This window comes from Branchiostoma belcheri, unplaced genomic scaffold (assembly GCF_001625305.1).
Source record: "Branchiostoma belcheri isolate BF01 breed outbred unplaced genomic scaffold, Haploidv18h27 scaffold29, whole genome shotgun sequence".
NCBI lineage: Eukaryota > Metazoa > Chordata > Leptocardii > Amphioxiformes > Branchiostomatidae > Branchiostoma > Branchiostoma belcheri.
The window spans coordinates 1124812-1136459 of record NW_017803898.1 but is presented as its reverse complement, the minus strand read 5'-3'; the positions used below and the strand labels follow the sequence as shown (position 1 = coordinate 1136459).

Below are 11648 nucleotides of genomic sequence, written 5' to 3'. Positions count from 1 at the left end.
TTGGCGGGGTTATAATGAGGAAACTTCAGGTAGTTTTACTGCCCCACCTGTCCGTAAGCCAAGCGTACAAGCTACACCCATGTTGGAACATGCAGGTCAGAGGGCGCAGGAATATTCTACTAAAGCACCTTGAAAATTTAAGTAAAATTTCAAAGTCAAATATTGGCCTAAACAACATAGATATATTAAATGATAAGTTTATGATATATCAAACTCATAAGATTAAAATGTATATCTATCAAGTTAATTGTGTGATATGAAAATGTTACCAAACTTTGGACACCCCTATAATTTTTCTGAAACTGACGTTGGTATTATCCAAGATGGCTCCTGTCCCGACGAGATTTTTGCTGCGAATGGTCCACAATTTCGGGCGAAAGTACACCACAAATGCCGTAAGTCGGCTCGAAATTCTCAAGTATTGAAGAGTGATAATTTGTGTACGTGTGGGAAAGTTTATACAGCAATACAAACTTTAGAACGTCTTTTTTACGACTTGTCCTTGTGCATGTATGATGAATATTTTTTATCAGACTAGCCCATCACTTTTTTTACAGCCGCAAGTTATTCAATGATATTTTGTTGTTTTTACGTACGTCATTGATATACGAGAAATATAATCGTTCTTGGAAGCTCTAGTTCAATGAGTGAATATATGGTGAAGAGCATTTAAACTGTCGGAAATTTTTGGGAAAAGTTTCAACCATTTCCAACATATGCCCAAAATTATGCAAATTCTGTAGTTGAATAACGCAAGATAAAATCATCAATACTTAGCAATATAGGTGCACCGTGCAATTCATGCAAATGTCATTTAGTTACTCTCTGGTATGGAAGTATTGTTTGGGTGGCTGAGTTGTTGGGTTTGTGTTGTGGCAAACTGGGTGGGAGGTGATTATGACAGTTGATTGATAGATTATATATGTTGTGTTGTATATTCCTCAGGGTACCAGACTTCCCGAGTATGTGAAAATTGTGGAAGTGGGACCAAGAGACGGTTTACAGAATGAGAAGGTCAGCAAGCAAGTGATTCATCTACTTTAATCAATCACATCACATACAATTGATATTACATACTGTAATTTACTCTATGTTCACGGTAGCAAAAGTTCACGGCCTGAGAAAAGTGGACATGTTCACGGAATTATATATTCACAGTAGCGACAGGTGCAGGAAAAAGAAAGAATTATTTGTTAACTGTAATGATAAATTCACGGTACAGAAGTGACAGTGAAAACAGTGAACATAACAGTACTGTGAAAAAATCAGGAATTACAGTAGTCCCAAGATTGTTGACTTTGCCTTGAAGTTGGTGTTTTTGGTAGTTTTTGTATGTTTGTAAATTGGTTGTGACTGAACAGCATAACTCAAGTTTGTAGTAATAATTGTAAGATAGTTTACTTATTGTCTTGACTTCTTGTCTTACCATGTACGATTGTCAGGCAATAAAATTCATTCATTCATTAAAAGTGACTTACAGGCTGATTTGAATATTGCATGGATAAAAATAAATCCATGAATATATTTGTGTTGTTAATGTCTAAATCAGCAAATCGTGCCCACATCCGTGAAGGTTGATCTCATCAACAGACTGTCAGAGACGGGACTGTCTGTCATCGAGGCCACCAGCTTCGTCTCACCAAAATGGGTACCACAGGTGGGTCGTCATAGTAACACCAGTCTGGTACATTTATTATCAACTACACAAAGAAACATTCAACTATGATTATACTTTAGCTTAAGAAAATTATCATGTTTACCAAAGGAAAACATATTGTTTTTGCTCAGTTTCTTCCTCTTCTTCTTCTGTCCGTTCCAAAGAAATAAGGTCAATGACCAGGACCAGACGTCTGTCACCATGGTAACTGGTGTTGGGTTACATCATGTTGCAAGTGCCATATGCATGCACCATATATATAAGTGTCTTTGAGTAAGAATAAACAAAGGGCCATGTGAAGGTAAACATATGCATTTGCTTTGCAAATGTTGTTACCTTTCTAGTTACCCTCCATGAAAATGGGGGTACTGTTTTTACTCCGTTTCATGTTTGGTCTGAAGATCGGTGAGAAGGAACTGTACGATATTTGGCAGATTGATGGATGGGGCCTTGGAGATTGTGTAGGTTGACTTTGAGCCCCTGGTGATTGACCTTGGTACTGCAGTTTAATTTTTTTATTCTGTTGTTTTCGCGTTATGGACTGTTTGTGCGATATTAAGGTAGCATGTAGTTGTTATTACCATGGTTTAGTGGTTTAAATTTGGGTCCCCTAGCTGTTTGCGTTTGATATTTACAAAATGTTTAATGTTGGACTTTTTGTGTTGAATGTTTGGAAAATCTAGGGGATGGTTTGGTATGATTTTTGGTATGTGGGTAGTTGTTGAGTCTCTTTGTGTTTTGGAGTGCATTAGCAGGTTGTCGCATATTTTTATTGCTTGATTTAAAAGGATTTTCACTTTTTCACCCCTACTTCATAATAGGATGGTCTGTTTGACCCAAAAGTTGGGACAGAGTGTTTTTGTTTATACCTCCAGCTGGCAGGCCAGACCCAGGGAGCCCTATCTATTTTTACCCCTATAGAGTGTGCAGGAAAATAAATCTTGTTTGTCTGGTCTGCAGGTCATTTGTCTGGTCATTGACCTACATGTACAGGCAAATGTAGCCTGGGTACCATCCCCAGTAGTAGAGTCCATTCCGCGTCACCGAGTGGGTTTTTTCTCCATGTTTCTAATACGTTTGAATTATTTAGAAGAAAAGAATACCCCAGTAACAAAAGTTCTAAATTTTTTAAAAATTTGAAAATGAAAATTTGAATATATTTGAATTCATTTATATATTTCTGAAACATTTTGAATGTGACTGTACAAAGATCTCTTTCTTTAGAATAAATTTGAACTACCCATGTGTTTCTTTCACAATTCGAAATATGTAGAACTATTTCAAACAAATAACCAAATGGTAGATGTGGGTAATTGCCCCCATAAAAGTAGGTGCTAATCCTACTCTTCTGTCTTCCTCTGTATATTTTTTAGATTTCACTGCTGGACACTGGTGGCTCTTTTTGTTTAAGGCATCAATGCCTGACGCCCAGGCAGTCTACCCTGTACTTCACAGGGATGTGTGAATTACTTCCTTCCCATCCCACTGACCTATTTACAAAATGTTAGAAATAATTCGAAATAATGGTAAAAAATGGTAGAGTGCTGTTAGAAATATTTAGAAACTATTGGAAATGTCATAATCCACATCAGGAATATTTCAAACGTTTTAGAAAACCAGGGAATTATTTAGAATATTGACAAGATGTTCAAAATATTTCCAAATTATGAAATTTCTTAGACAAACAATTACAAAGAATTCAAAACATTTCTAAATAATGACAATAACAACCCACTCGGTGACGCGGAATTGACTCTATATTCGCAAACTCTATAACAGTTTGACTCATAATATCTCTATTGAAATACACCAAAAGATTACAAAATAACAAGCTATTTCATGGAGGGATGATGTCTACGACTTCTCCTTGTTTTGTTTCTGAATTTCTCTTGCATCATTTTCAAAGATAACATTCAAATAATTACAGTAACTCTAAAGGAAAGGAATTTTTCCTTCTATACTGCATATTCCTTTTTTATTACCCAAATGTTCATGACTCCCCTCCAAGAGATTTTGCAATGGAACAGTCCTGTGGAAGATTCCATGTTGTTTTCAGATGGGGGACCACACAGATGTGATGAGGGACATCAGGAGGCACCCAGGAGTGAACTATCCTGTCCTCACACCTAACCTGAAGGGCTTCCAGTCTGCCGTAAGGCTTCTAACAATCTTCACTTAGTTGTCTTAACACTCTACTTTGGTCCATTCTTCTTTTGTTTGGTGTAGTTACTTTGAAAATTGTCTGTTATACTATATTACTTTAACACGAAAATAAAAATTTTCATTCATTCATTCATTCATTCATTCATTCATTCATTCATTCATTCATTCATTCATTCATTCATTCATTCATTCATTCATTCATTCATTCATTCATTCATTCAGATATTTTCTTTTGTTCCTCAGATTGCAGTAGGTGCTAAAGAAGTGGCCATATTCGGGGCAGCTTCTGAATCATTTTCAAAGTAAGTGGATGCAGTATTGTACCTGTATTTGTGACCAAATAATGGAACTAGAGTTCCACGATCTCATACCTTCGCCAATGATGTTAGTCTTTATGACTGACAAATTACAGATTATTCCCCCTGGTTATGCATGTAGGATCCTCATTAACTTATCTTAACAAAGAATGCCATTCATCCAAATTTCGTGACCCTAGCATGTCTAGGTCATGAGATATTAAAACCAAAAGTTCCGCTGCAGTACCATAAGAAGACGCAAGGTGGTCCAAAATCTAATCATTTCCATGTCTCACCAAGACCTACCCTCCTACCAATTATCAAGTCAATCCATTAAAGCCTTCTTAAAGTATCGTGTTTCCAGACACACACAAACACACACACACACACACACGCCTCTGAAAACACAACCTTCTTGGCAAAGGTAAAAATCCTATTCTTTTTCACCCTTGAATCAACGGGGACGGCCATATTGGCTAATGTTCCAATGAGTGTTACCGGTATATACATATGCTTGATTAACAATTTAAGGTTATCAAAAATATCAACCTCTTTTCCAGCAAATATATTGTGTTTGTGTTTGTTTGTTGTTTTTTTTGCCACAAGGAAAAACATCAACTGCACCATAGAAGAGAGCCTGAGAAGATTTGATGAAGTCATGAAGGCAGCAAAAGTAGCGAACATTCCTGTGAGAGCGTGAGTATGAACACTGTCCTATTGTTTTATCAATTTTTGTGGCTACTGTAGTTTATGTGTGCATTTAATTTGTTTTAAACTGATTAAAATTTTTGTAATTCTGAAACACAAGGATGAGAGTTCAAAACAATATTGTTCAGAGTGAGCGATATTTTTATATCTTTCCTCTTGAATGAACAGGTATGTGTCCTGTGTGTTGGGGTGTCCGTATGAAGGAAAGATACAACCAGAGGCAGTGGCAGAGGTGAGTTCTGTTTTCTTATTTTTACATGTAACCAGACTTTTTCGGACGAGGTATTAAAGAGGCCATCTAAATTATCCCTCAACAAAGACGGGGGATGCCACAGACTTTCCGCATCCTATGATCACAGACACTGCTTACTGAGTCACGTGTGTCATCTGCATAAAGTGACGTCACAGAAGCTGAGTCCATGACAGACTGGAGTTGTACAGTAGAAAATTTGGGTCCAACTTGTTGTGTTGAAAATTACAGTTTAAACTTGCGCCATAAATCGAGTCCTGACATGCCACTGATCTTGTGCCCTTGGGAAAGGCACTTAACACGACTTTCCCCGCTAGACTCAAGTGAAGATGAGTATTGTCTGTCCAGTATCCATTTCTATGTGTAGGACACAACACCAGCAACAGCTGCCTCTGTTCCGCGTGTATTGCACTGTTGCAATTCTTAAATAAATCAAATCAAATCAATAATAATCTAACATCTGTGTACAGGTTGCTAAGAAGATGTACTCCATGGGATGTTACGAGATCTCGCTGGGAGATACCATTGGGGTGGGGACGCCGGGGGGGATGCAGGCTATGTTGGAGGCTGTGACGAGGGAAGTTCCCGTCAGTGCGTTAGCCGTTCACTGTCACGATACCTACGGACAGGCTCTCGCTAACATACTCACCGCACTACAGGTTTGTGTGTATGATTACATTTACAGTTATATGATATAGTAATTTATATAGATTGAACATATACCAAATATTATTTCTGTGTTATAAGTTTGCCAGACAACTGTTGACATCTTGTCACCGTTTATACATGTTACGTGCGCCCCTTGTGCGAGTACGCTGTACCGGTATGGAACCCTGGTCTCACCAAACTCCAGTCAACCCGTCTAGAGACAGTTCAACGCCGCGCATGCCGCACCATTCTGGGCAAGAAGTACACCTGTTACTCTGAAGCACTTACAGTCCTCGGCCTGTCTACCCTTGAAAGAAGGAGAGAACTGCTGTGTACGAAGTTCGGACTCAGTCTACTGAACTCTGCTTCCTTCAGACATTGGCTCCCTCCATCTCAGGGCGAAGACCGAGTTGACCGAGTTGACCGAGTTGACCAGGGTAGTGGACCGAGTTGACCGAGTTGATCGAGTTGACCGAGTTGACCGAGTTGACCGAGTTGACCAGGGTAGTGGACCGAGTTGACCGAGTTGACCAGGGTAGTGGACCGAGTTGACCGAGTTGACCAGGGTAGTGGACCGAGTTGACCGAGTTGACCGAGTTGATCGAGTTGACCGAGTTGACCGAGTTGACCGAGTTGACCAGGGTAGTGGACCGAGTTGACCGAGTTGACCGAGTTGACCGAGTTGACCAGGGTAGTGGACGGAGTTGACCGAGTTGACCGAGTTGACCGAGTTGACCGAGTTGACCAGGGTAGTGGACCGAGTTGACCGAGTTGACCGAGTTGACCAGGGTAGTGGACCGAGTTGACCGAGTTGACCGAGTTGATCGAGTTGACCGAGTTGACCAGGGTAGTGGACCGAGTTGACCCGAACTAGTCACAAACTGAACTGTATTGTTGCAAAGACTCAGCGCTACCGCAACAGTTCCATCCCATATATTGTTAGCCTACTAAATAAGTAATCGAGCGTACTCGGTTACGACCTTCCAGTCATTGAGGGGTAATTAACTGTCATGCCTTAATAACACGTTTTGTTTAGTAGCCTTCTTTATGACCACTGTTTTACCTCGAATTCGTAATCTTAATATGTATTTTATCCAGCAATGTAAACTTATTAACATTTATAACTCTAATAGATTTTATCATATGTGTATATGTTTGTAATAGATGTTGTTCGATTTTAAAGCTTTTAATGGGTTGTAATTGTAAGTAACAGTGCAATTCAGAACCCCTGGGTTCTGCAAAACTGTTTTACGTCGTTATCAATAAACCAGTCATATATATATATATCATAAAAATTCAGCAACTGGCTACCACCTCTCTGTGGCGAGGTTAGCGGCAGACTAACGAGAACTTCTCAGCTTATAGACACTATCACAACTAGGACTGACAGATACAAAAAGCACAATCCCTTACATGGTATCCCTCCTAAACAGCACAAATATGTAATTGCACAACAAGTTCCACTGACCGCTACTTTATTGTGACACAGGAATTGATTTATGATGATGATGTACTTGTGTACAATCAGACTGAACCATTTTTGTTTGCAGATGGGGGTGAGTGTAGTGGACTCTTCCGTAGCTGGTCTTGGTGGATGTCCGTACGCAAAGGGAGCGTCAGGAAATGTGGCGACGGAGGATGTTGTGTACATGTTACATGGGCTGGGCATCAGAACGGTACCTAACTTCTTCTTGTATTTTCTAGCTATCTCTGAACAATATAAAAGTTCTCATTGTTCCCTAGTATATGTTACATGGGCTGGGCATCAGAATGGTAGCACTTCTTGTGTTTTCTAGCTATCTCTGAACAATATAAAAGTTTTGTTGTTTTTTTGTGGCAAAAACTTATTGTTCCCTAGTTAGAAAAATGATATACCTGTCTTTCAAATCCGGTTTTCATTCCAGGTGATTTGCACATTGTGACAAGTGTACACAATTGCATAGAGAGCTGCAACCAGTTTAGCAACCAGTACCAATAAATTTCTTTACTTAAATTGCAGCAAGACAATACAATGTGGGCACTATGCAGCTACTAGCTGATAATGTGACCACATATTTTGAATATATTAATGTAGGGAAGCTTTTTAACCTCACCTGGGTTACATACAAAAGCAGTATCATTATACATTGAGAGATATGAGGTAACCATACCCATGCATCCAAGTTTTCCTCAAAATCCCCCAAAGATTTAAATGATAAAGATTACATGCTACACATACTGGATGTATAAGGCCAAGTCTTGTGCTGTAACCTGCTGTATTCTCTCTACCACAGGGAGTAGACCTGGCCAAGCTGACCAGTGTTGGCAGTTTCATCTCAGCAGCTCTGGGGAGGAGAACCAGCTCTAAAGTAGCTCAAGCTATGAGCAAACTGTAGCCATCTACTGTCATTTCATACTGCATACAATGTAAATGTATAGAACCAAACATTTATTGCAGAAAACATACAATTTTGTGAGATCTGGAAATAAAAAAGCAAAAAAAAAAAAAAAGCTGCATGATCGAAACCACCCTGCAATGTGAGAATGTAAAACAAATATCTGTGAACTATGTGTAGATACTTTGTCTGATATGGACAAATTCAGCTTTTTAATAAAAGGCAAAACATTGATACATACATGTAGGTTTGAGTCTATGAGTCCCAGTTACTGTATAATCTGTAAAAATGACACACACACACAAAGACACGCTTTTCTATACCTCCTTATGACTTTACATTTGTTCACCTTCTTCTGACTTTTTGTGATGTTACATGTATTTGAGAGGATCTTGAATGTCCAAAAATTCTTGTGCTATGAATGCAAGATCATTTCCATGATGTTCTCATGGTTTTCCTTGATGTTATTTGTGAGCTTGAGCTATGATTCACTGTCTGAAATGCAAATTGGGACACTGACATGGCAGCTCTATATCTGACTAGATCTTAACACAATAACAGTAAGTTCAATGGTACATGCACATGCATGGTCTTTTCCCTGGCATTCTCCTTGATGTTATTTGTGGGGATTTTAATTTAAATTTCTAAATATGCTTGTGCTGTATGCTTTATCAAAACACAAAGTGGGACACCAACATGTCACTCTATTTCTGACTAGATGTTAACTGTTAACAGTTCGCTGGCAGCCTTTTTCTGCATGATCTTTTCCCTGATGTTCTTCTTCCTTTCCTTGATGTTATTTGAGAGGTTCTTAAATGCTTGTGCTGTATGCTTTATCAAAATGAAAACTGGGACACCAACATGTCACTCTATTTATGACTAAATGCTAACAGTAAGTTCAATGGTGATGCACAGTTAGCTGGCAGCCTTTTTTCTGCATGATCATTTCCCTCGTGTTCTCCTTGACGTTATTTCTGAGGATCTTAAATATCTAAATATGCTTGTGCTGAATGCTTTATCAAAACACAAAGTGGGACACCATCATGTCAGCTCTATAATATTTAACAGTCAGCTTTTTTCTGCATTATCATTTCCCTGATGTCTTTCCTTGACGTTAATTGAGAAAATCTTTCATGTACGTTGAAAAATGCTTGTGCTTAGAAAAAAAAAAGTATCATATGCTCTATCAAAATGCAAACTGGGACACCAACATGTCAGCTCTATAACATTTAACTGTGTCATAGTTAGCTGGTAGCTTTTTTCTGCACGATCCCTGATGTTCTCCTTCTTCTTCCCTTCCTTGATGTTATTTGAGAGGTTCTGAAATGTCCTAAATGCTTGTGCTGTATGCTTTATCAAAATGAAAACTGGGACACCAACATGTCACTCTAATCTATTTATGACTAAATGCTAACAGTAAGTTCAATGGTGATGCACACGTAGCTGGCAGCCTTTTTCTGCATGGTCTTTTTCCTGGTATTCTCCTTGACGTTATTTCTGAGGATCTTAAATATCTAAATATGCTTGTGCTGAATGCTTTATCAAAACACAAACTGGGACACCATCATGTCAGCTCTATAATATTTAACAGTTAGCTGGCAGCCTTTTTGCAATGATCATTTCCCTGATGTCTTCCCTTGACGTTAATTGAGAAAATCTTTCATGTACGTTGAAAAATGCTTGTGCTTAGAAACAAAAAGTACCATATGCTTTATCAAAATGCAAACTGGGACACCAACATTTTATGTTGTCAGCTCTATTTCTGACTAGATTTTAACTGTGTCATAGTTAGCTGGCAGCTTTTTTCTGCATGATCATCTCCCTGATGTTTTCCTGGCTCTCCTTGACGTTCCTCTCCAGGTATGTCTTGTTGCTCTGAAGCTTCTTAATCTTGTCGTCGGAAGACTCCACCTTCGTCTTGAGGTTGTCTCTGACCGTGGGGATGGGCTGGAGGATGAACATACGACCTACACCTGGGTGGTGGTGTGGGGGGGGGGGGAGAAAGGAAACACATCAGTGCAAGGCCCAGGGAAAAAATGTGATCCCTGTTTCCCGACCAACCGTAGAAAAAAACTGTCGACCCTAGCATTTTTTTGTGCAAGGGACATAAATTTTTCTAGCTAATGAACCTTCTTTGGCTCCATTTTTGACACCTGAGAGACAAAGTACAAGTTTCAGTTTGCACGTTTTACTTTATTTAACTAATTGTAAAAGGTGGATCACTAGAGATCACCAAAGTCTTTAAAAAAAGATAATCCTAACCTATCAATCCCAATATTTTTAGGACTGAAAGAGGAAACACAACTTTTTTTCTAGGTCTAACAAACACAGCAAGGTGGTCTTGTGGTAAGGGTTATTGATGCAAGATCTGAAGCCTTCGTGTGATGGTGCTGGGTTTGAATCCCTGCATGACAGGCCTCAATGACAATGTTTTGCCCTTGGGAAATGCACTTTATACCTACTTACTTACTACACTCTACACTAAATTTTGAGAGCCGGCTATGTATTGCGCTGAATTCACGAAGCCTCTATTACGTTTTACGATAAATTCCAGATAGCTACAATGCATTATGTGTTCAAAAGTATGATAAGTTTGCCCCTTACCCTCGTACACCCGTGTTCCCTCAGGCAGACTGAAGATCTCCTGGTCCATGAGTTTTGCCCCCTTACTTACCCTCGTACACCCGTGTTCCCTCAGGCAGACTGGAGATCTGGTCCGTGAGTTTTGCCCCCTTACTTACCCTCGTACACACGTGTCCCCTCAGGCAGACTGGAGATCTGGTCCGTGAGTTTTGCCCCCTTACTTACCCTCGTACACACGAGTTCCCTCAGGCAGACTGAAGATTTCCTGGTCCATGATTTTTGCCCCCTTACTTACCCTCGTACACACGAGTTCCTTCAGGCAGACTGGATATTTCCTGGTCCGTGAGTTTTGCGTGCTGCTGGAGTCTCCGCTGAGCATCGATCTGAGCGTCGGCAACCTTCAGCTGCTGCTGGGTGCTGATCATCTTAGTCTGGGGGGAATGGGAGAGTTTCATTCTTATCAGTGAGTAGGCTAGTCCAGTAACCAGTTAGAACCAGATAATCCTACCACCATGTTCTTCTCTAGAACACACATTTTTCCAGTTACAATAGTGTCCATAACATAAGATAATGTCTAGCATCGGCTACCTTCAGCTGCTGCGTGCTGATCATCTTAGACTGGGGAACAGGAAAGTTTCATTCTTATCAGGGGTCAAGTGTTCAGTTGTAAGAAACAGGAGGAGGCTCAGATAAAAACCCACTGGTCTTGGGCTGGGGTTCGAACCCATGACCAAACCCGGGTACCAGTCCATAGGCAGACACTCTAACCTCTCCGCTAAAAGGTCTAGATCCCGTCGGCCGGGTCAGTTGGTAGCGCCCATAAACCCCCAACTGTTACATTACTCCCCCTTTTCTTTTCAAGATTCGTCCTCGAATCTTCCAAATTCGACATCCCTGGAGTGGCACTCTTTGCCAGAACTCACAGGGCCGGTGTGGGAACCACTGTAAGAAACAGGAGGGGCAGATAG

At 39.9% G+C, this 11648-nt stretch overlaps 2 protein-coding genes across 4 annotated transcripts in view; one reads left to right on the top strand and one right to left on the bottom strand.

Moving 5' to 3' along the window:
• Nucleotide 1: 1 nt before the first annotated feature.
• LOC109473047 (hydroxymethylglutaryl-CoA lyase, mitochondrial-like) lies at nt 2-8490 on the top strand. 2 transcript variants are annotated; one of them, XM_019772942.1, is made up of 10 exons: nt 2-95; nt 946-1014; nt 1550-1657; nt 3714-3809; nt 4064-4122; nt 4723-4812; nt 4993-5056; nt 5545-5733; nt 7273-7398; nt 7996-8490. In XM_019772942.1, exons 1-10 carry the CDS (start codon nt 15-17, stop codon nt 8095-8097), a joined length of 984 nt encoding a protein of 327 aa, XP_019628501.1. In that variant the 5' UTR covers nt 2-14; the 3' UTR covers nt 8098-8490. The 2 variants fall into 2 exon arrangements, with proteins under 2 accessions (XP_019628501.1, XP_019628500.1); XM_019772941.1 differs by lacking the exon at nt 2-95 and adding an exon at nt 283-395.
• Nucleotides 8491-9420: 930 nt separating this feature from the next.
• Nucleotides 9421-11648, bottom strand: part of LOC109473077 (prefoldin subunit 1-like) — a 4003-nt gene continuing 1775 nt past the window's right edge. The window contains exons 2-4 of one of the 2 annotated variants that reach the window (XM_019772987.1): nt 10976-11111; nt 9870-10070; nt 9421-9680 (exon numbers count right to left, since the gene is read on the bottom strand). In XM_019772987.1, coding sequence (XP_019628546.1) covers nt 9886-10070; nt 10976-11111 — 321 coding nt within the window. In that variant the 3' untranslated portion in view covers nt 9421-9680; nt 9870-9885. Of the gene's footprint in view, nt 10071-10975; nt 11112-11648 lie in introns of both variants that reach the window. The other variant, XM_019772986.1, reaches the window with a different exon arrangement.

What these genes read in the sequence shown, in the direction of transcription:
- LOC109473047 (XM_019772942.1), top strand. Translation starts at nt 15, where the DNA reads ATGAGGAAACTTCAGGTAGTTTTACTGCCCCACCTGTCCGTAAGCCAA. An exon ending in ACGGTTTACAGAATGAGAAG is followed by an intron (nt 1,015 to 1,549) that starts GTCAGCAAGCAA and finishes TGTCTAAATCAG; the next exon opens with CAAATCGTGCCCACATCCGT. An exon ending in AACCAGAGGCAGTGGCAGAG is followed by an intron (nt 5,057 to 5,544) that starts GTGAGTTCTGTT and finishes ATCTGTGTACAG; the next exon opens with GTTGCTAAGAAGATGTACTC.